The following is a 25,199-nucleotide window of genomic DNA, read 5'->3' on the forward strand; positions in this document are numbered from 1 at the left end:
CTCGTAATGTAGCACATTGCTGAATATACTGACAACACTATCCGAAATCTATGATCAGATCTTATACGACCCCTAAAGTGTTTAACAACCGGATATAATGTTCTCATGTGCCATCAATGTGCAAAACTACACACTGAGATCGTTAAATCCAAGGAAACAGAAGGTTGTCTGAGTCGTAAAGAACAAAGAATAAAATCAGTTCAGAAATTGAATCCGAGATTGGAATATCTTGTGAAGAATATAAAATTATATATTATTTGTTGCTCAGTGTTAATTATAATTAATTTTATACTATAAACCGAATGCCACTCTATAAAGAAGCTACAAATTAAGTTTCTATTGAATTTATCTACCTACCTGTTGGAACGGATTTTTAATTAAAAAAGAGGAAAAAGTTAGGGGATTTTGCTGGTCAGGGCAAGTAAGGATTAATTCAGGGATTTTGAAAAACTAACAAAAATCAAGGAATTTCTTGGATATTCTAAGGATTTTATGGTAGATTTAAATCATTAAAGGGATTCAAAAAGTATTTTAAGATTTCACTGTATTTTTAAAAATTCCAAAGAATTTTCAAGAGCTTTAAAAAGTTTGAAGGGATTTCCGAGGATGAAGGGATTTCGTAGAATCATTTTTATTTTTGTTATTTTAAGGTATTTCTGAAGAACTTAAAAATCTTAGAATATTTTAAAAGATTCCATAGAATTTTTGGTAGATCTCTATAATTTGAAAGGATTTCTAAGAATTTTAAGTTTTCAGTGTATTACAAAAAAAATGAAGAAATTTTCAGGAGCTTTAAATGTCTTAAAGCATTTTGAAGGATTTTAAATATTTAAAAAGATTCCAAGGAATTTTTAAAAGATTCAAATAATTTAAAGGGATTTAAAGAATTTGAAAGATTTTAGGGTATTTTCAAGATTTCCGAGAGACTTTCATGAGCTTCTAAAAGTTCTCAGAGATTTCGAAATTCTTCAAGGTTTTAAACATTTAGAAATATTTCAAAGTTCATCCAACATTTTAAAGGATATTAGAGATTTAAATTTTTTTATGTTATTAAAAATTTAAGAATATTTAAGGGTATTCTAAAAGATTCTAAAGAATTTTCAGTTGATTTCAATAATTTGAAGGGATTTCAAAGAATTTGAAAGATTTAAATTTTTTAACCATATTTCTGAGGAATTTTTAAGAGCTTTAAAAAGTTTAAATAGATTTTGAAAGATTTCTAGTGATTTTCAAAGACTTGAATGATTTAAAGAGATTTAAAGGTTCTTATGGGAGAATAAACATTTTTGGAAAATATCGATTTTACAAGACTTATGCGACTGTAGGATATTTTAAACGTTAGGGAATTTAAAAGCTCTCAAGGCATTTTATTACATTTTAAACAATTTATTAGTAAGAATAAAGGAATTTTGTGGTGTTTTACAGATTCAGAAATAGCCCAAGGAATTTTCATATATTTTAAAGAATTGGAAATAATTAAAGATTTAAATTTTTAAATGTTTTAATTAAAAATTGGATTGAATGTTTTCAAACTTTAAGTGTAGTTTAAAAGATTTCAAAGAATTGTTAGTTGATTTCAATCATTTGAAGGGATTTTAAAGGATTTGTATGATTTTCAGGTATTTTAAAAACTTTTTAAATTTCAAGCGATTTTTAAAAGCTTTAAAACTTTTTAAGGGATTTCAATAGATTTTAAAGGATTTGAAAAATTTTTAGGGTATCCTTAATAATAATTCCAAGGAATTTTCAAAAGATTTCACAATTCTAATGGATTTTAAAAGATTGAAAATAATTTTAGCTGTATTTTATTGTTGTTTCGAAAATTCCAACAAATCTTAAAATGATTTCAGTAATTTAATAGTATTTAAAAAGATTCCAAGGCATTTCCAAGAAAAAAAAATCAAAGGATTTCCAAGTATTTTACTTATTTTCAGGGATTAAACCAATTTTGTATAGGATTTTAAGAATTTCCTGGAATCTCTGAAGACATGAAACGATCTTGCAGGACCCATAAAGTTTTAAGGGATTTTAAAGCTCTGAAAGTATTTTAATTTATTTTCCAGACTTTTAGGAAATATAAGATTTAATATAATTTTGCGCAATTTTATAATATTTTAATGTACTTTGAAGAATTTATCTATAAGAAATTAGAAGTCTCGCAGGGTTTCAGAGTTATGAAGAGATTTTAAAATATTTTTCGCAATTCATTTGAACTCACTTGAAATTCAACTTGAATTCTTTTTAATTTATACTGATTTTTAAAAATGATTTATAATTTAATTTAATTTAAAATTTTTTAATTTCTTACATTCTTGTAAATGCAATGCATTTTTTTATTTTTTTAAAGGATTTTATTACTGAAACCTTCATAGTTTAAACTCACCCTGAGCTCTTAGGAATTTCATCTCTTTTGGATTCCCTTGCATTTTTCTAAACTCATTTCAAACTTCTCATTTCCTTTATATTCTTCGGAACTCATTCTGGGTTTATTGACATTAATGGAATTTTTTTTAATTTTCTTCAATGCATCTGAATTATTTTAAGTTAAACCTAATTTTTTTTGAAGGTTTATTAACTTATTCTGAATTTGTTAAAATTTGCCTCGGGTTCTTATGAAATTCAACGAATTTAAGAAATATATATTTTATTTAAAAGAACATTAGTGACATTATTAATGCACATTAGTTAGCTTTTAAGTTATTGTTAGTCATTTTTGCGGTTCAAATATTTTCTAGGTGCGCCAGACAAGTTAAAAATTGCTTAATCATTAACTTGATTATTAAAATTTACAAAAAAGGTCGATTGTTCATTTGAAAAAATGTAGAAACAGAATCCATGCGTAAGTAATAAAAAAATATATATTTAAGGTTATAATTGTTGATTTTAATTATAGTTATTTACATATTAGTGTTTTTTTTTGCTTGGGGAAAAAGTCGTAATTTTTATTTAATTTTAATTAACAGAAGCTCATTGTATTTTCTTGAAGGTTCTGTACGATTATATTCATCATGTTTTCATCAAAATTACTTTATTTACGAATAATAAATACAATTATTTTAATTTGGTCTGAATTAAACAATTTGGTAATAACATACAATAAAAATCGTGCCGAATATAACCTTAAGGAACCTTTCAAGGAAAAAATAGCTTTTGTACATTAGAATTGGATTGAAATTTCGACTTTTTTCTAAAGCGGAAAAAATTAATATGCAAATTACTTTATTTAAGTATGCAATAACGACGCTAATTATCCTTGTATTATTTGCGCTTAGATTTCACTTCTAAAATTTGTTGCAATATAATCAATGGACGTTTCTTCTTTCAATTTTGATAGATTATTATACCATTCAGCTATTTCCCTTTCAAGGTAGGCGCCATGTTATAAGTAAACTGATTAAATAAATTATTTAAATTAGAAAAATTAAATAAATTCATAAATTGGGTAAGACCTGAAGCACGGAACTGAGGTCCTCACTGAGCGCCTGCTTAGTTTAGCCTAGCCCTGAAACTTGGCGGGAAATTTCTACGCATTAGCAGATTATTTAAGTATAGCTTCGCGCAGGCGCATTTCATTTCACGCTCAAGGCGCCTCAAAGTTTCGAGATAATGGGAGGGAGAGGCGATTGGAAAGAAAAGGCGCTTTGTGAGAGTCTACCGTAGTTCACGCTTTTCAAATAAATTGAGCTAATAATAAATTTAAAATGGTTTTCTTCCATTTACAGAAGGTCCTACATTAAAAATGTTACAAGATTAAAATGTTTGTCTTTAAATATTACTGGTCAAGGAAAGTAGGCTATATAGTCCAGTTATCTGGTACTTTTACATGGTAATTTCATTTACAGGGTAATAAGATCCTAAGATCCAGGGCAGTATTTTTTTTCCTCTAATGTACTTCATTTGTGGGTGTATAATATGGGGTCAGGTTCTGTGAACAGGATTTCTTTCCGGAACACGAAAATGTTTTTGGGAAAAGGTGTAAAATATCACATTCAATTGGATTAGTGCTTTCCTCTGCATTTAAGATGTGAACGTGTTCTTACAGAAATTAAAGTAGATAAAATTCTGCGTAAAACTAAAAAAACAACTTTGTTCTATCACCAGTAGTCTCGGAGTTACAGCTTTTAAAAGAACTCTGATTTTTTACCAATTTTAGATCTGGCCTAATGGCCAGATCTAAAATTGGTCAAGAAGTGAATTAAAGTAGACGTAAATACCTGTAACTTCGAGAAAAAAATATTGTCCTAACTATAATAGATCACGAGTTAGCACCTGCCAAAGGTTACCCATTTCGACCCGAATTTACAGGTGAATGCTCAGAGTTCAGTTTTTTGTAAATAGCTCGTTTCGGGATTGTCACAGAAGAAAGTTCCTAAAAAATGAATACAAGAAGACCTAATTCCGCGCAATTAAAAAAAAAAGTTCTTACCACAAATAGGTATCCAAATATGCCTATTTGTTTGGTATTTTTTCACCGAAAATTTGAAAGTCGTGACAACCTCGAAACGAGCTATTAAAAAAAAACTGAACTCTGGGCATTTCCCAGTAAATTCAGTCCGAAATTGATCACTTTTGGCAAGCGCTAACTCGCGATATATTGTAGTTAGGACAATGTTTTTTTTTTTCTTTTTTTTAATTACAGGTTTTTACGTCTACTATTATTCACCTGTTGAGCGTTTTTATATCTGGCCATCAGGATCCGATCTGCAGAGAAGCCAAAAAAAAACATGTGAATTCTGGCAAGAAATTGGAAAAAATGCGGGATTTTTAAAAGCCGTAACTCCGAGACTATTAATGATCCAACAAAGTTCTTTTTTAGTTAAACGCAGAATTTTATCTAATTTAATTTTTATTAAAAACACTTTTACATCTTAAATGAACAGGAAAGGACCATATCCAATGTAATGTGATATTTTGCACCTTTTCACACAAAAAAATTTCATGTTAGAGGACAAAATCCTGTTCACAGACCCCGACCCCATATTATGCTCCCCAAGTGATTTGCTTAAGAGAAAAAAAATGACTGCCCCAGAAATCACCACATGCGCACCATTTTTCCGAACATATGACTGGTCTCATATCAATTAAGTAAAAATTCAGACAATTTGAAAACCGAAGTTTTGCTGCTACTCTGATCCTAGAATTAAAAAAAAAACGGTGTGGATTGGGATCAAGAAAGAAGTGGTGGTTAAATATGATAAGACATATCGATAAGGCGATTATTTACACATACTTGAAATACTTGAGCCATCCGAGCTTGCTGGCTTTGCGAGCAGTGATTTTCTATGGAGAGAATTACAGGGTAGGGTGAACTAACAAAGGCACTCCTATCTATCGCTTCCACCACCGAGCGAAAAGGAATTTTTGTAGTAAAGGTATGACCGTGATAAATGAGTGGTGAACCGTCGTCTCCATCCCAGCAGTCCAATTCCACGCATCGACATCCGGTCTGCAGGACCTACGAGAAGTAATTGCTTTCAGATATTTCAACGATTTCATCCTTTGGGAATTTTTAAAATTACCGTTTCGTACCGCCTCAATCTCTTTTATAATCGTCGATTTAATAATGAATGCTCGATGTTCATGAGTATTAGATTCTTTCACTGAGAAAATTTATCGGGAAATTTTTTACCTAATAAACTTTGAGGCTATTGGGAGAAATAACTGTTGAGTGTAAATGGTATTATATACACATCACGGCTTACCATTCGTTCAATGTGCTTTTTTCTGTCTTATTATTTTTAAACTAAAACTAAATAATATAGTATAGGATTATTATACTATGTAAAAATTGAACATGAATAATCAATACTAAATAAACAATAAATAATAAATACAAGTATACAATTCACATGTCCAAAGATTTCAAACATTGCACAAAGACTTCAATGATTGCCCAAATTCACAAATTTCGCAAACATTTTGAATAGATTCGAAAGATTTAAAAAAAAATTGAAATAATTTTTCAAAAATTTAAAATATTTTCCAAAGATTTCGGATAGATTTGAAAGATTTCTCAAGGATTTATATTACTTCACAAAGATTTCAGATAAATTTTAAAAGCTGAACAAATATTTCAATGTTTTCCCAAAGATTTCAAAGATTTCACAATTATTTCAAATATTTCGGACTGCTTTTTAGGGAATTCGTAAAGATTTCAGGAAGATTTCACAAAGATTTGAATTATTTCCCAAAGATTTTAAGGATTTCAGAAAGACGTTTATTATTTCACAAAGATTTCAGATAGATTTCAAAGATTGGACCAAGATTTCAATAATTTGAGAAAGATTTCAAATATTACGCAAAGATTTTTCAAAGATTTCAATGATTTCCCAAAGATTTCAAAGATTTCAAAGATTTCAAAGATTGCACTATTATTTCAAATATTTCGGACAGATTTTTAGGGAATTTGCAAAGATTTCAAAAAGATTTCACAAAGATTTGAATGATTTCCCAAAGATTTTAAGGATTTCACAAAGACGTCTATTATTTCACAAAGATTTCAGATAGATTTCAAAGATTGAACAAAGATTTCATTGATTTCGAAAAAATTTTCGAAGGATTTAAAAGAATTCACAAAGACGTCTATTATTTCACAGAGATTTCAGATAGATTTCAAAGATTGGACCAAAATTTCAATGATTTGAGAAAGATTTCAAATATTGCGCAAAGATTTTTCAAAAATTTCACAATTATTTCAAAGAATTCGGGAAAAATTTCAGAGAACTCGCAAAGATTGTAGAAAGATCTCACCAAAATTTCACAAAGATTTAAATGATTTCTTAAAGATTTAAAAGATTGTAATGCTTTCCCGAAGATTTTAAAGATTGAACAAAGATTTGAATGATTTCGAAAAAATTTCGGAAGGATTTAAAAGATTTCACAAAGGCTTCTATTATTTTACAAAGACTTCAGATAGATTTAAAAAGATTTGACCAAAATATCAATGATTTTCCGAAGATTTGAAGGATTTCAAGATGATTTCAAATATTACAAAGATTTCATAATTATTTCAAATGTTTAGGAAAGATTCTTAGAGAATTCGCAAAGATTTTAGAAAGATTTCACAAAGATATAAATAATTTCCCAAAGATTTAAAAGATTTCGCAAAGACTTCTATCATTTCAAAAAGATTTCATATGGATTTTATATAGATTTCATATAGATTTCATAAATTAAACAAAGATTTAAAAGTTTTTGCAAAAACTTTGAATACATTTAAAAGATCTTACCAAGATTTCTATTATTTCACAAAGATTTCTCAAAGATTTGAATGATTTGCCAAATATTTCGCAATTATATTAAATATTTCAGACAGATTTGAAGAGAAGTCGCCTCAAATTTCAGAAAGATTTCAAAAAGATTTCAATTATTTCCCAAAGATTTAAAATATTTCACCAAGACTTCTATCATTTCAGAAAGATTTCAAAAATTGAACAAAAATTTCAATGATTTCTCCAAAATGTTGGATAGATTTAAAAGATTTCATAAATACTTCTATTATTTCACAAAGATTTCAGATAGATTTTAAAGATGGGACCAACATTAAAATGATTTCCCAAGGATTTGAAGGATCTCAAAATTATTAAAAATATTGCAAAGCTTTTTAGAAAATACGAAGAATTTAACGAAGATTTCACAAAGATCTTAATGATTTCAAATACTTCTGAAAGATTTCTGACAGATTTCAAAGAATTCACACTTCTATTATTTCACAAAGATTTCAGATATATTTCAAAGATTGAACCAAGATTTTAATGATTCTACAAAGATTAAAAATATTTCGCAAAGATTTTACAGAGATTGCTTTCAAGGATTCCCTAAATATTTCTATAATTTCACAAATTTCACCAAATACGTCAAAAATATTTCAAGTATGAACTAAACTGATTTCAGAAGGATTTCAATTATTTCACAAGGATTTCAGATAGATTACATAGAGATGAAAATTTCAATGACTTTCAAGAGATTTAAAAAAGATTTAAATATATTCACAAATATTACCAAATATTTCAAATATTTCGCAAAGATTTCCAAAAATTTCACAAAGATTTGACAAAAGTTGAAATGATATCTCAAAGATTTTCCAAAGATTTGAAATATTTCACAAAGATTGCAGAACGGTTTAAAATATTTCTATAAGTATTTTATTATTTCACAAAGATTCTAGATAGATTTCAAAGTTTTAAAGAAGCAAAAAAGAATTTCTAGAAATCCAGTTGCGATCATCCGATGAGTTTAATCATTCGATTTCAGAGGAGGCAAATCATTACTGTGTCCATCGCTGGTCGATTTCTAGCAAGGGGGAATTGCCCTCTATGCCCAATAGGGCTTTGCTGCCTTTGGTTTAAAGGGTTCGATGTCAAACTGCTACCGACGTCAGAAGGATATTACCCTAGCAGTCCACGACTCCTCCTTACACCTGCTTCATGGCGAGGTGGCACGCACGGTCTGGCCCTTGTGGAGCCCCCGTGGTGACGACAAGCAGTTTCTCATTACCAGTACACAGTTACCCCTCTAGAGTCTAGAGCAGCGATTCCCAAACTAGTGCCGCCGGCCGATGAGGCTGCCGCCGGCAGGGGGATGCCACCCCGGGCCGGGCAGCTAGGCAGGCTCCCCGCTGCGACCAGAAGGCTACTTTCCTCGACTTTCGTGTATCTACCACGAATGACCCTTTCATTGTTATGAACTTGCAATAACTGAAATTATAAAGACTTAGCTCAATTAAATTTTAATTGGCTGAATGGATTTCGTAATCTAATTTAAAGAAAATGAAAACAAAAGTTTTGGAAAATCGGTTAATATCCGAACTAATAAATGAAATATTTACAAATCTTGTGAATGCAACAAAAGTGCGATAACTTTTTATGCGCTTTCTGGGGAGCGGCAGGAGCCCCACCCTCAAATTTTTTCACAATACTGGAACCCAAGTGAGACACTGGACGCTAGTCATTCGTGCTCGGTTGCTTACTTCGCTGACCTTTTCGTTGTTAGAGAATTAGAGCCGGTTGAGGAAAATGAAAAGTTGGTTAAATATTAATCAATAGAACTTTAATGAATTCCGTTAGATTTGTTAAATTATCAAATAAATGTTAAAAAAAGGTAGAAGAAGATCGGATAATAACTTCAAGAGTTATCGCACTTTTGTTGCATTCACAAGATTTGTCAATATTTGATATATTAGTTCGGATATTAACCGATTTTCAAAAACTTTGTTTTCATTTTCTTTAAATTAGATTACGAAATTCATTCAGCCAATTAAAATTTAATTGAGCTAAGTCTTTATAATTTCAGTTATTGCAAGTTCATAACAATGAAAGGGTCATTCGTGGTAGATACACGAAAGTCGAGGAAAGTAGCCTTCTGGTCGCAGCGGGGAGCCGGCCTCGGAGCCTGCCTAGCTGCCCGGCCCGGGGTGGCATCACCCTGCTGGCGGCAGCCTCATCGGCCGGCGGCACTAGTTTGGGAATCGCTGCTCTAGAGTCTAGAGGGGTATCTGTGTAATCTATATTTATGAAGTAATTGATACTGTACTGGTGGAATGAAAAAGGAAAACGTTGGAATCTTTAGTAAAAAAAAAGGAATTTCTCCCACACGTTTAATTGGCTTTAAAAAAATATGAATTATTTCCTGAAAATAGGTTTTCCCGAGTAAGGAGGAAATTATGGCTACTATGGCCAGACCGTGTGGGCGCTCTCGCCACGAACCAGGTATGAGGATGAGTCGTGGATTGCTTATCCGCAGCAGGTTACCTGATTAAAGATATTAACCGATTGCTTGCAATCTTTTTTAATATTCTCTGTAACCTTCCTTTTTTAATCTGTAAAATGTACCATTTGTATTTACAGTTGATTTTATAGAAAAAATTAAAAGACAACTTTTCTTTTAAAAATTTGAACCTCAAGGGGCCAGAGCGTCGTGGGTTTTTGTTCCATTTTGAAGGATTTCAGCACAATGTTTGTTTCAGTTGCAAAATCAGAAGGTGCAATGAAAATTTAGGACCCAGTCCGTCGTTTTTGATGTCATAGAATACTATTCGCTTTTAATATAAAACCTGCTCAAGTTTTATACCTGTGAGAAATGAAGCACATTGAATCTTCTGCAATTTCACTTTTCTTAGACTTAGATGCTTGTCTTGAAAGATTTTTTCATACCATAGGTTGATTGCTTATGTTTTAAATATTGGCATTTTTTAAAATAATTATTTATAATAAAGTGACTCAATTATATTTATTTCCAAGAGTTTTTCAGTATTCGCACGTTTTTATCAGCCTTTCAAATTCTAATATTCATGCTTTAAACCTAAACAATTTTAAATTGAAAGTACATTCCAAACTGACTTAAAAATAATGTAATTAAATCAAAGCAATATAATAAATACAAACAATTTAAATTGGAAGTTTTTTTTACAAATAATTTAAATTTCTAAGGCTTTGAAAATTAGATATAATTAGAAAATAAAATGTTTGAAATTTGTGAAAATTAAAATTTAGGGTTCAGCGTTCAAGATTCTGCAATAATTTTTTTATTTAGACCTAATGATTAAATAAAACAGGGCAAATGAAGCCAGTTTTTATATCTCAGCTAAAAATTAAGGAAATTTAATTATATGTAAGTATTCCAAATTATCTGATTTCAATTTAAGATCTTCCAACCTGAAAATTTCGGAATGAAATCCTTAAAAGTTCAGAATTTTTTAATTAAAAGCATTTTTAGTTTAAAAATTCTTAAACGTAAGTCTTCAAAATTGCAAATTCAAGCTTAGCATTTAAGGCTTTATAAGCCTTAAAATACAAAGGGTCAAATTTATTTGTTTGAAAATTAAACAATTTTTAAAGAGCAATTAAAATTTGATAGATTCAAAATAACCTTTAATATGCGTTTAATAAAAAATTAATTTTAAATGAGGTACCTTCAAGTATAAAATTTTTAAATTCTAGTCTACAAAAGGGTGAACACTTCTAAATTTTCGCCACTTAAGATTCTTAAATGTCGGTATGAAACAATGGAAATTATTAATTTTATACTAATAGATATTCTAAATTTAACTCTTCCAATATTAAATATTTGAAAATTATAATCCTGCAGCTGTAGTTAAAATAAGCAAATTTTAAATCGTTCTCGACTTTTTTTATGTCTGGCAAATTAAGAAATTATTAAGGGGTTGAAAACTGACCCAGTGAAGAGTTCATCTACTTCTGACTACAAGGTACCTTAGGATGTTTTAATGACTTCAGGAGATTTCTCTGAATTTAGCTTATTTAAAGGAAATTGCAGTGCTTTCAAGTGACATCAACTGACTTTAAATTAATTCAAATAACTTCTAGAGATTTCAAGTAACTTCAGATATTTTAGAAGATTTCAAAAGAAAACAATCGACTTAAAGAAATTCTTCGTGGATAAAAGTAAATCCAAGTTACTTTAAGTGAATTCAGAAATTTCTAAAGAATTGATTGACTTTAGGTGAATTCAAGTAACTTTATGATAATTCTTGTAAATTCATGCAACTTCATCTGAATTCAAATGGCTTTTGGTAGGTCAGAAGATTTCATCAGAATTCAAAAGAATTAAAGTAACTTCAAATAAATTCAAGGAAGTTCCACTGAATACAAATGCTTTCAAATAACTACAGACGTTTCAGGAGATTTCACATAATTCAAGAGACTTCAGAAGATTTTAAGGGAACTCAAGCAGCTTCAGGCAGGTCAGAAAAATTTAAGAGAATTCCATTAATTCAAGTGACTGTAAACAACTTCCTATATTTCAGGAGATTTCAGATAGTTCAGGAGACTTCAGGAGACTTCAGGAGATTTTAAGGGAATGAAAATGACCTAATCAGAACTCTTGTGAATTAAAGTGAATCCAAGTTACTTTAAGTCAATAAAAAAATTTCTACCGAACTCACTGACTACAAGAGAACTCAAGTGAATTTTAAATAACTTCATGCGACTACATATTCGTTCAAATGACTTCATATAGACTGGGAGATTTCAAGAGAATTCAAGTGACCTTAAATAAATTCAAATAAGTTTCACTAAATTGAAGTTCCTTTAAGCGATTTAAAATGACTTCCAATAACTTTAAATATTTTAGGATGTTTCAGATAATGCAGGAGATTTCAAAGAAATTGAAGTGACTCCAAGAAAGTTCTTCTGAATTACAGGGAATCTAAATTAGTTTAAGTGACTTCGAGTGACTTTAAGTGCATTAAAATGACTTTAGGTAGGTTAGTAGATTTCAAGAGAATTAATTTGACTTCAAATGAATTCAAGTATCTTCCAGTGAATTCACGAGGCTTTGAGAAACTTTAGATATTTCAGAAGATTTCAGAAGATTTTAAAAAAATCCAAATGACTTCAACGGAATTCTTGTGATTTGCAGTGCATCCAAGTTACTTTGAGGGACATCAGAAATTCTTCAACAAATTACTGATCTTAGGTGATGACTTCAAATGGCTTCATGCAACTTCATGTGAATTTAAATTAATTCAGAATATTCAGGAGATTCCATTACAACGGAATACCTGACTACACGAGTTGTCAACCCCCTTAAAAATGATTTTTCTTTCTTTTTTTTACTCAGAATTAAAATTCACCCACCTGGGAATATAATTGGACTGAAGATTCGCCTTTAAGTTGATGTCCAGTAAGATAAGTGTTGTGTGAACTTGCTATATAGTACTGGGAAAGAGGCTGCTGCATTTCAGCTTCTGAAGGTGTTGCATATTCGTTGGGGAAAGCGTAATTGTCTTTGTCCATCATGTACCGAGCGAAACCTTCGAAAGATAAACACCATTGTATGCGGAGGATCGGGTCTGGTTCGTGCCTCTGAAATGAGAACAACAAAGCCTGATTATCTTCCTGTAGACCATGGTGTGTATACCAAGCAAAACTGGTTAATTAGGCTTCCTGTTTGAAATAAAAAAAACAGGAGGTTCTATCGCCGGAAATTCAAGAAGTATAGTGTTAGTAAATCAATTTCACAATTTCTCTGTGTAGAAATAGAAATAAACAAATCTATCCTTTTTGTCACAAAAGCCCCGGGACGGCTGAATATTTCCTTAGGTAAGATATTTTTCAGGAGGTCAAGATCTTTCTTGAAGTAACTTTCAACAAGGAATTCAATGGCGACCTTTATTTTGATTTTGACGATGACCTTTAAGGCTTTTCTAGGTCAAATTAAAAAAAATGAAACCATCTTTTTTAGATCGGCAATCGATGAAGAAAGGTTATTTTACGTTCCAATATGTACCCAGATCATAGGTGTATTGTAACCTTAAGGTCACTCTAAGGTCATTTAAATATCATGCTGAAGGTCACTCTAAGGTCATTTAAATGTCATGCTGAAGGTCACTACTGAATACGCCTTATTAAAGTTATAAACTTTGCTTGTTAGGAAAAAATTTAAAAAGCTTCTATTCCGAGAGGTTTGAAGACTTTGTTTAAGTTTGAATGACCTTCAAGGTTTTTTCAAGGTCAACAATTTAAAAAAATTGCAACCTCTTTTTACATAGGCAATTGGTAGAGCTGTAAATTTTAAGTTTGTGCTTGTACTCAGGTCTTAGGTTTAATTTGACATTGACCAGAGGTATGCAGACCTGGTCTAAGTTTAAAGGACATTAAAGTGACCTGTAAGGTTACCATGTACCTATGACCTGAATACATGTTTGAACGTAAAACTTCCCGCTGTATCGATTGCTGATGTAAAAATAATGTTTTCATTTTTTTTAAGTTGACCTTGAAAAAATATTGAAGGTCATCGTCATGTTTAAAATAGAAGTCTCTATTGAATTTATCGTCCGAAATTACTTAAAGAGTAATCTTGACCTACCTGAAAAATATCTTATCTGAGGAAATATTCATCCGTCCCGGTACTTTTGTAACACCTATATCACTTTTATACTTTCGGAAAGGGGAAAACAACTCCTTGGCGGTACAGCCAAGGTGAATTATAAGTGGATTATCTACAGATACACATTATTATCTAAATTACTCAAATACCTCGAATTATTTAGAGAACAAGGGGCTTACTGCAAAATGTAAGTAAATTACTTAGGATTACAAGTGGATTACCTAATATTAAGAGTGGATTACCAAGGAATACATTAGGAACAATTGGATTACAGCGGATTACTTAGAATGGCAAATGGATGATTAAGGATTAAAAATAAATTACCTAGGATTAAGAGTGGATTATTCTGTATTACTCAGGGTGTGACGGATTACAAGTTGATTACCAATAATTAATCGAATCAATTCGCATCATAATTGGGTTACTCTGGATAGCGATGGGATTAATTAGATTAATTCACATTAAAAGTAGATGGCTCATGGTTACAACTGCATTATCTCTAATTTAAATTGAGTTACCCAGCATTACTAGATTACAAATGGATTACCACAGATAATGACAGGAATACCTAAGATTAAAACTGGAGTAACAAGGATTACAAGTTGATTTTTTTCGATTACCTAGAGTACTCCAATTTACAATTGGATTTCCTACGATTACCTGGAACAACCCAGGTAAAATTAGATTACTTAGGATTACAAGGTGATTACAAGTACATTACTTTGAAATGCAAGGTGATTACAAGCAGATTAGTATAAACTGCATAATGATTAAAATTTGATTACCTAGGATTACAAAATATTAAATATCTTATAAGTAGGTTAATTAGATTACAACGACTTACAATTGTATTACCTAGAATGACAAGTAAAGTACCTAGGATTACATTCGGATTAATTAGATTAAGGCCGATTACAATTGAATTGCCTAGAGTGGAAAGTGGATTATCTGAAGAACGGGTAGATTACCAAGGATTATAAGTGGATGACGCTAGATCACTTGTATTAAATAATTATTATACTTTTATTACGCAATTTTATCACAGTTAAATTGATTAGACTTAGCTGGTTTACATCTGAATGACTCGGGTTCATAACTATATTATATAGGATCAAAAGTATATAGTATTAACTAGGTATAAAAATGGATAACTTCGGTTTAAAAGTGGATTACAGCGGATAGCAAAAGTATTACCAAGGGTTACAAGTGGAATACTTAGCATTACAAGCGGATTAGCTGGGAATAATTGGATTACTGCCGATTACAAGTGCATGATACCGGATCAGAAGTACTGTGGATGACAAGGGAATCACCTGGGGATTACAAGTGGCGTAACTGGTGAATTACTATTGATTGCAAACAGATTGTCTAAGATCACACATAGATAACCCAAAATTACATGTTAGCTATCTACAATTACTGGTGGATTAATAATTCTATGGCACACTTCCCGAAACGTAACATAGCTGGCACACTAGGTTATTTTTGACCTCAAGCGAAAAAGGCTTCTCACAAAGAGCCAATTTATTATTTTGAGTAGCTGAATGTTTTACACCCTCTTGGATAGTAACTTTGAAGAATGTTGTGGATTATTTGACTACACATTTAATTTAAATATGAAAAAAAGATCGTTGAAGTTAAAGAATAGCAAAAATTACATTTTGTGGGGGGTTTGAAGTACCTGGCTAAGGTGAAAAGGCCGTTTAAGAACCAATTTTAAATATATTTTCATGCATTTTTAATTCTGGGGAATCAAAAGTCATTATCTCGAAGAACAAGTGGATTATGATGGATATTTTGAGTTATAAGTGGGTTAATATTACATTGCCTTGAATTAAAGTTATATTCCCTATGATCACAAGTGGAGTACGTGGCATAAAATGCGGAATAATTTTATGACATCTGATTAAATAGGAATACCAGTGAAGTACCTGGAATTGCAAGTAAATTTCAAGTGGTTTCTCTAGGATTAATACAGGGTTATTAGGGTTACTAGGTTTACAAATTCATTACCTAGGATTACAACTGATCGATTTAGGATATCCAATTAATTAACTTAGATTAATAGAATTAATGCGACTTGAAAGTGGATTGCAACGTGACTGCTGCTGATAAAAAGTGGATTAACTAGCTATGCAAGTAGCTTACCTAATATTATAATTTAATTACTGTGGATTACTTAAATTTCTTCAGATTACAAGCTGATTACTGCTCATTAAAAGTAGATTATATAATAAAAGACATGGATTCTAGGACTACTTAAAGGATTAATAAAATAATCTTAAATTATTGCTGATAAGAACTTGATTACCTGGGATTATATTTGAAGTACCTGGGTTTACAACAGAAATTACTGGGATAACAAGTTGACAAAAAGAATAAGGGCGCATTACAAGTGGTTTGTCTAGGGTCACGATGGGATTGCCTATAGTTACAAGTGGAATACCAATGATTACAGTTGCATTACCTAGGACTGCAGTGTCATTACCCAGGATTACAAGTAAATTACCTAGGATTACACTGCATTAAACTGATGACTTGGATTACCTTGGATGGTTATCCAGGGTAATCTAATTTTAACAGAGCTGTTTCCCCCTTCATGTTTTTAGATCACACCTAACTAGTAATAAATCATCAAATGTTTAGTAAAAAAGAAGGAATATTACCTTGATGAGATTTTTGATTTCCTCTTCAGTGAGTTTTTCTTGCTGTCTTGATTCCAAAAATTTAGTAAATGTTGCGAGTGTTATCACTTGAGACTTAGACGTATCAACCCCAGAACAATTATTGACGATACTGGCTGCGGCAATAGCATCAAGTATCTGCTTCTTGTGTAGATTACTGCTTGTTTTGTACTCATGACAGTCGATGGAGTTGTTCCTCGTTAATAGACCTGAATAATTTTTTCAATGTGGTACAAAACATTATTCAGAAACTAATCGATACTTAACAGCATTGATTAGTTAGATAATACCAATTCTTATGTAAGAGTAACAAGGCAATCAACTAAAGTCAAGAATGTAGTAGTGCTTATTTTTAATTTAGAGGCACATTAAACTGTAGTATAGTAAATTTCCACCAAATAGTATAGGATTGTTTAAGGCGATTTTAAAATTTAAAAATCTTTAAAGGTAAATGTTGCACAGAGAAAAACTGAGCGTTCGAAATGTCGCAGGTAATCGGCCGAGCAGGGTAAACGCAAGGTAGGTCTCCATACTGAGTTAAAGTTTCCTGTAAACAGAGAAAGTTTACCTCAACTTGGAGTAATCATGTGACTATTACTCTCCTCGAACGATTACCTTCAACATTTTTTCCATACAAAGTCATAAGTATGGTTTTTTATAAGTTTATTGTGTAATTAGAAACATGGAAACACTTTTTGCAATGCGTAAATACTTTTGAGGACGTTCAGAAAATACGTTATACTACTAGGTAGAGGGGGGGGGGGGAGGTTAAAATATCTTGTGGAGATATTTGTAAGCTTTTTGTTTTATTTTAGATGTTTTAACAGATGTCACACTATTTCGCCTTTTCCCTTATTTCCCCCTTTTTAAGGAATTCCTGTTTTTGTACTGTTTTCAAGAATCTGCACCTTTTTCGAACTAACTTTAAAAACAAATATTAAAATCAAAATGTTTTTATTTAAAAGTCAATTTTTTGTATAGAATTCATCTTATTTGGTTCAAAATTCTACGATTTAATTGAAAATTTAATTATTTTTTAAAAATTCAACTATTTTGCTAACAGGTCCTTTTTTTCTTCAGAAATTCAGCTGCTTGGATGAAAGTTAAAATTCTTTGTGAAACCTAATTTTTTGGTTGAATATTCATAGCTGTACTATTGTTCTATTGTTTAGTTGTAAAATATTTTTATTGTTTTTAAATTTTGATTTTCGGGTGAAAGCTCAAGTGCCCTGTGGAAAACTTGTTAGTTTGGTTTAAAAATTCAACACTGATAGAGAATTAAACTATTTTGTTGAAAGTTCATATGTTTGGGTTAAAAAAGAAATTTTTCAATTACAAATTTTTGTCTTTTGGTTTCAAATTCAGCAACTGAAACAAACAACTGTTTGTTATTTCAAGTTAAAATCTTTATTAGATGAAATATCAGTAAAATGCATGTTCCCTTCAGAATTTATATTTTCGGGTAATAAATTTAAATGTTCTGTAGAAAATTTGTATTTTTGGCTTGAAAATTCCACAATATGATATAAAAGGAAACTATCTGGTTGAAAATCAAATTTTTTGTCCAAATTTTATATTTTCGTTTTCTTTTCGTAGAAATGTCATATTTTAATGTAAAATGAAACTGTTTGTTTGGAAATTCTTTTATTTGTTCTATTTCATCTTTTTTCTAAAAAGTTAATCTCCACATTTGAAAATTCAACGATTTCTCTAGAAAATTCAATTATTTGTCTGAAAATCGAATTTGTTTAAAAATTGGTTTGAAAATTCATCTTTTTGGTTGAAAACGCAACTTTTCCTTTAGAAAATTCAATTGTTTGGTTGAGAATTTATTTGACAATTTCACTATTTGGTAGAAAATCGAGTTTTTTGTGGAAGATTCAGGCATTTTGTGAAAAATTTTGTTTAAGATTTAACTATTTGATTCAAAATGCATCTTATCTTGGTTGAAGTTTTATCTTTCTTATAAGAATTCGACCTTTTGACTAAAAATGTATCTTTATAGTTTACAAATTCAACTATTTGTTTAAAATATATCTACTTCATTTAAAATTCAGATCTTATCTTGAATTCATATTTTATCCTAGAAAATTCAACTATTTTGTTATAAATTCGTCTTTTTGATTTTAAAATTCATCTGTTATTGTTGAAAACTCTTTTTTTTGTGCTAAATATTCATCTTTCTTGATTTGAAATAATTTTTTTTTGTTGAAAATTCAACTTCTTTCTAAAAGGTATGTCTTTTGGACTTGAAAATGGAATTATTGGGTTAAAATTTTATTTTGTACCTTGAAAATTTATTCCTTTCGGCAGAAAATCTAGAATTAATCAATACATTTAAAATCAAACTATTTTAAAGAAAATAGAATTTTATTTCAATTTCGAATCTTATGAATTTAAAGTATTTTTCATAGTGAATTCAATATAATATGTAGATAAAAATAATTTTTTCTTTTATATAGATGAACAGTGGAACATGCTTTTTCGAATTCTAGAGTGCATACATGCATGTCAATTTTGTAAATTACATCAAGACTGTATTAAATTAATTTTTTATTTTATTTTATTTACTCAACAGCTTGAGATATTGTAGTAGCAAATTTTAAACTTTATTTTGAATAATGAATTTCAAACTATATTCCGTTTAAATTTCTTATTAGTTTTAATCATTTTTAATTCATTGTAATTATTTAAAATCCATTGTAATGATTTTCAAACCATCTCAAAAAACCTTAATTCACTTAAAAGGAGGAGGGTCTCTAAGGACCCCCTATTCACCCTAAGCACCCTTTACAAAAATGAAAACTTCACCGCTTCAATGCAGTGTGTTTGGGAAAAAATTCAATAACAAAAATCAAGAAATATACATATATAGGTTTTTAGGGTTACTTATTTCGAATCCAAGGACCATTAACATCCATCACATTATATTCAAGGTCATTTGAAGGTCAAACTGCAAAAAATCCGATAGAAAAATCCGGAAAAATACACACATAAGTTTTTGGGGTCGCTATTTTTGAATCCGAGGTTCGTTGACCTCCATCATATCATATTCAAGGTCATTTGAAGGTCAAACAGCAGAAAATCCGATAAAAAAATCTAAAAAAATCAATTTTTTTCAGCTCTACCGTGGTACAAATTCTTTTGCATTGGCTTTAAGTTTCCCTTAACTTAACATAAAGTTGTTAAATAAGCCCCTTCGGATATATATATATATATATATATATATATATGGATTTTTTCATAAAGTTTTTGGCAGTTTGACCTTCTAGTGAGCTTGAATCTGTTATAATAGAGGTCAACGGACCTCGGATTCAAAATCAGCGACCCCAAAAATCTATATACGAATTTTTCTTGATTTTTGTTTTTGGGTTTTTCCCAAAAAAACTGCATAAAAGCGGTGAAGTTTTCATTTTTGTGAAGGATGCTCTGGGTGAATAGAGGGTTGACGGTGGTCCATTTAATGTCGTATTTACTTTTTATTGTTAGTAGATACTGTAGAAATTTTTTAGAATTTTTTGGGCCGAATCTGAATTGGGCCAAAAACCGTCCTTAGAGACCCTCCTCCTTTAATAAATAACTTTAAATCGATTACAAAATAATTATTTATTATTTATTATTTATTCCAATCATTTAATGTCAATTAATGTCATTAAATCAATTAAATGTATTAAAATCATTTTAAATACATTACAATCATTGTTGCTTGCTGTTTTCATATCTGATTTTCTCGAAAAATACTTATTCTTTTTATACGAAATTCTTTTTATGATTTATTTCCATATTCATCCTCTATTATTAACGAATATTTTTTTATTACACATGCATGATTTCAGCCCTTTTAGACACCTATAAAGCGAGGCTAAAGCTCTACTTTTTATTCTCTGGGAAGAAAAAGTAATTTTTACTCTCTAGGCAGTGAAAAGTGACGCCAGAGGTCAATAATTAAAATTATACACCTATAAGCTCGCATTTTAGGATAATCAGCCCACTCACCGTAAAAATTGTACGGAAATTTTGGTTGCAGATAATAGAATTTTTCGGTCATTTATCTTAAGTTATCATAAATTACTTGTAATATTACTATAAATTACCAAAAAATCCGTAAATTTCCGGAAATTAATACAAATATTTAAAATTGAAATTTGGATAATTTGTGGTAACGTACCGTATTTTCCTGCAAAATTACTACAGATGACCGAAAATTTCCACGAATTTCCGCACATTTATAGACATTTTATGATTGAATTTTTGATAGTGTATGATAAGTTACCGTATTCGACTGTAAAATTACCATACATAACCAAAAATCTCCATAAATGATAGCAAATTTATAGAATTTTTAAAAATAAATTTTGTATAATTTATTTTGAGTCACCATAAATTACCTGTAATAATACCATAAATTATTAAATGTTTGAACAAGTTTTATATAAATTTATAAAAATGTTTAAAATTAAGTTTTGGGCAATTTATCGTCAGTTACCACATTGACCTATGAAATGACAAATTTACAATTTCGTAAGATGACCAAAAATTTCCGGAATATCATAGACATTTTCAAATTAAATTTTGGGTAATTTATCTTACATAAAATGACAAGAAAAATAATAAATTCCTAGAAATTTATAAAAATGTTTAAAATGAAATTTTTGACAATTTATTGTATTTTATCCTAAATTACCCTCAATATTTTACCAGAAATCATGCTTTTTTTTTGCGAAATCTAATAAAGACTGAAATCATGACTGTATTTCGAGAAACGTCTGAATTAATGCATTTGTTATAAAAAATATAGTATGCACCGAGGAGGAGAGTGACTTTTTCCCCTAGGTGCATAATATACTGTTTTTATAAAAATTCCAAACTTAAATTAAATTTATAAACGAACTTTATAACAGTACCAATAAAAGATATTTCTGTTTTTATTCCAAGATAAAAAAGATCCTTTTCTGTATAATCAGATTTATTCTCATCGAAAATAATAAAAATTGTTGAGCCAGTTATGAGGAAATGTCAAACAGAAAAGAAAAATCCATCTTATTGTGCGCACTTGCGTATTCCTAGAACGTGCCTCAGTTGGCACTTCATAATGCAAATAATACTCTAGGGTGTAAATAGAACGAGGGGCGCATGCTCATATGGTCATTAATATTATTGAGTTCTAAAATGAGTGCACGTGCTTTTCGTCGATTCATAAAATCGATCACTATAATCAGAAATGGCACAAAAGAAAAGGAATAAAAAAATTTTCGGGAAAACCTAATTTACATTTTAAATCAATAAAATTCGTTTCCCAAAGTAATAAATTATAATTCATAAAAGAGGCTTGAACATTTCTTTTGGTATAAATTCCGTATAGACCAATTACATTATAAATAATGTAGAGAGGTTCAGCTAGGGGAGTCAAAATGATTTGATATTTGGATACATTATTCTAGAGTGAACATAACGGGACACGGATTTTACAGAATGCCTAAATTTTTTTTAGTTTTTACAATTACGTGAAAATATTCCTAATCTTTCAATAGATAACAACAAATTTTTAAATAACGAAACGAACTCCAGATAAAAGTTTTAAGAACCAGAAAAGGTTAAAAAAATATATGTTGTCCTTAGTGACATCCTGCATCGTTTACAAGGAAAACATACAACATTTTTGTGTAATGTCTGAACTCAAAATTGATTAGGCCCTCATAACAGTGACAGGATGCTTTCCAGAAAATCTTCTTCATCTTTTCATTTAATTTTGAAAACATAAGAAGCTTATTTCAAGGAGAATACCACATTTTATTTTTTCCAATCTTTTTTTTAATTTTCACCTAATATAAACCAGTTTAGAGACCGAAATATTTTTTTCTGAAATAAAATTTTTTACTTTTCCACTTAAACGATGCATGATATCACAAAAGAGCGAGAGTTATTTTTTATAGAACTAAAAATTTTGGAGTGCCATTTGTGTTTTTCGAGAAAAATTCGATTTTTCAAAAATACTTTTTGTCAATGTGAAGCTATGGTTTGCTAAGAAAGAAACCATTTATTCCCAAAAAAATTTAGTGAGGTTTTGGAGAAAATCCACTTAGAAGAATTTAAGAAAAAGACCTGCTATTTTGTCATTTTTCAACATTTTTTAGTTTTTTGTTATGAACTGAAATAGAAAGAATTTCCCGATCGAATAAAATAATAGGATCCCCAATACCTACGTTCATTCTTAAAATACTATTAAAAAAGAAGAGTTATTTTTCGAGAATTCATGGGGAATTTCCAAATGATTATAAAAAATAAATAATAAGATGTTCGGCCACACTGAAATACGTGTTCCTTCATTTGCAATTCAAATAAAAAATCGTTCTGACACCATAAACCAGACTTCTTTTTAAAATTTTACTTGATTTACATAATTTAAATTTTAAATAGTTGAAAAGATTTTTAGATTTATTAAAATTTAGAATTATTTTTGAAGTTTTCTCAGAACCTTTAAACATTTTTTATTTATATCAATTTTTCATAAAATTTGTCCTAATTCTTGTTTAATCCTGCAAAATTAAAAAACATTCCTTAAGATATTCCAGATTTATTTTTGACCAATTTGGAAATCTTTTAAAATATTTTCTTGAAATTAATTTTTCAAAATAAAAAGATCATTCTCAATTTCCCTGGAAATTTTAAGAAAGTGTTTTTATTCTTTTGAAGCCTTTCACAATTCCTATGAAGCTTCTATTTTTTTTATATCTACAAACATTTATATTTTGTTTTAAATTAGGCTATCCCTGTTGGTGTCAAAATTTTGGTATGAATAGTCGGTGTTTGTCGGTATAAGTAGACACTTTGTTTAAATAATTTGAAAGAATTTCAACTTTTACATTAATTTTGAATCTCTTCAGAACTTTGAAATTTCTTTTCAACTTACTCGATTTTTTTGAGTAATAATAGGTGTTCAATAATTATTTATACAACAAAATTAAACAATTTTACTTACGAATTATAGGTTTTCAAATTGAACAATTGCAACGTTTAAATTTTTTTTATTTATTCCTTTCAGTTGTGAATATTTATTTCATAATTACTGATTTTAAATGAACAGTTCAATATTTCTAAATATTAAGCAATTGATATTTTTCTTAATTAGGGAAATTAAAATTTAAAAAAATTTAGATTGAAGCAATATACAAAATTTATTAAATTTGAATATAATGATTAATTAATCAATTAAGAAATATGAATAATTTAATTAATGACTAATAAATAATAATTATGAATGCATTGTTTTGATTTCATTTTAAAATGGAAAATAGTTTAAGAAAGGTTTATCCGGGCGTTCACATTTCCTTACTAAGACTTTCCAAATGAAACGGTTTAATTTTTAACGTTGAAATCTGGAAATTGTGAATTAATTACGAATCGTCTTATTGAATCAATATTATTATTAACGTGTTAAACCTTATTGCACCGTTCAATTTTATAACTCATAATAATTTATGTTCACAGTTGATCAACAAAAAATTTTTCTCATTCAAAATTGCCACTTTCAAACGCTTATAATTTCTAATTTCGTAAATCTTCTAATTGGAATTTTTTAAATGAAATTTTTCAATTTGCGCATTTTAAACTACCCAAAAAATTACACTTTCTGGTATTAGGATTTTAATTTTTTAGGGACCCTGGAAAGTTAGGAGATTTATTATAGTATTTTTTTATTAATATGTGTTGTTCTCTGGGACCACTGGAGAAGGGATTCGGAGTGAGTTGTAGTGTGGGCTATATCCCTCTCCGAAAAAATCAAATAAAAAATTAAATCCTCAACAAAAATCGATTATAAAAAAGACATAAATCAAAAAGAGGACCTCTGAATCGTATTGGATTTTGGATTTCGTTGTTTGAAACAATGTTTCAAGTAAACAAATATAATTTGTGCTATTTTGCGTACTCATATTCAAAAATATATTTTATTTATTTTATTGCTGCATGAAATTTTTACGAGGGCAACATTTTTGTCAGTTAGATTCATGTTCGGCGTGAAAAAATCCGTAAAATTACAAATTATTTATAACTCGGAAAAGATAAGAGTTTGGTACTTTATTAGGTCAGATTCCTACTCAGCGTAAAAAATACCTAAAATTTGTGAGTTTAAAAAAATCGAAGAAGATCGAATTTTTCAGTTGTTTTTCTAAAATAATTAATTAAAAGGGGGCGATGCCCATTTGATCGTCATCTACGTACTTGCTCTACTCCCCTCTGCCCTGTTTAATGAACAATAAAATACGCAATAAAATTGTTTTGATTCTGGAATCAAAAATATAAGAATATTATATCTGAAATCTACTATTTATGACATTTATAAAGATAGGTTTCTTATTTTAATAACATACAATTAGAATCAATGCACTCTTAGAAATTTCTGCCTTAATTTTGTGAAATATGTGCGGAAGTTTTATGTTGCTAAATGTTTCGAAAAATGATGATGAATGTAAGAAAATCAGAATTAATATTACAAAATTCAAGGTTGGGAAAGAAGAACTGAACGACCGCTCGAGCAGTAGGCTGGAGTGGGAATGACGGCGCAGAAAACGCGACGAAAGAGAGCATTCTTTCGTCACGTTTACTGCGCGTCATCCTTACTGCTGCCTACTACTCGAGTTCTCGTTCGGTTCTGCTTTTCAAGCCTTA

General features: G+C 29.6%; 1 protein-coding gene across 1 annotated transcript in view; it reads right to left on the reverse strand.

Annotated features, from left to right (window-relative positions):
• The window catches only part of LOC117178499 (1-phosphatidylinositol 4,5-bisphosphate phosphodiesterase epsilon-1-like), a 232,785-nt gene that overhangs the window by 19,792 nt on the left and 187,794 nt on the right, over positions 1–25,199 (reverse strand). The window contains exons 11-13 of the mRNA XM_033369925.1: positions 16,515–16,741; positions 12,597–12,824; positions 5,231–5,455 (exon numbers count right to left, since the gene is read on the reverse strand). Coding sequence (XP_033225816.1) covers positions 5,231–5,455; positions 12,597–12,824; positions 16,515–16,741 — 680 coding nt within the window. The remainder of the gene's footprint in view (positions 1–5,230; positions 5,456–12,596; positions 12,825–16,514; positions 16,742–25,199) is intronic.

This window comes from Belonocnema kinseyi, chromosome 8 (assembly GCF_010883055.1).
Source record: "Belonocnema kinseyi isolate 2016_QV_RU_SX_M_011 chromosome 8, B_treatae_v1, whole genome shotgun sequence".
Taxonomy (NCBI): Eukaryota; Metazoa; Arthropoda; class Insecta; order Hymenoptera; family Cynipidae; genus Belonocnema; species Belonocnema kinseyi.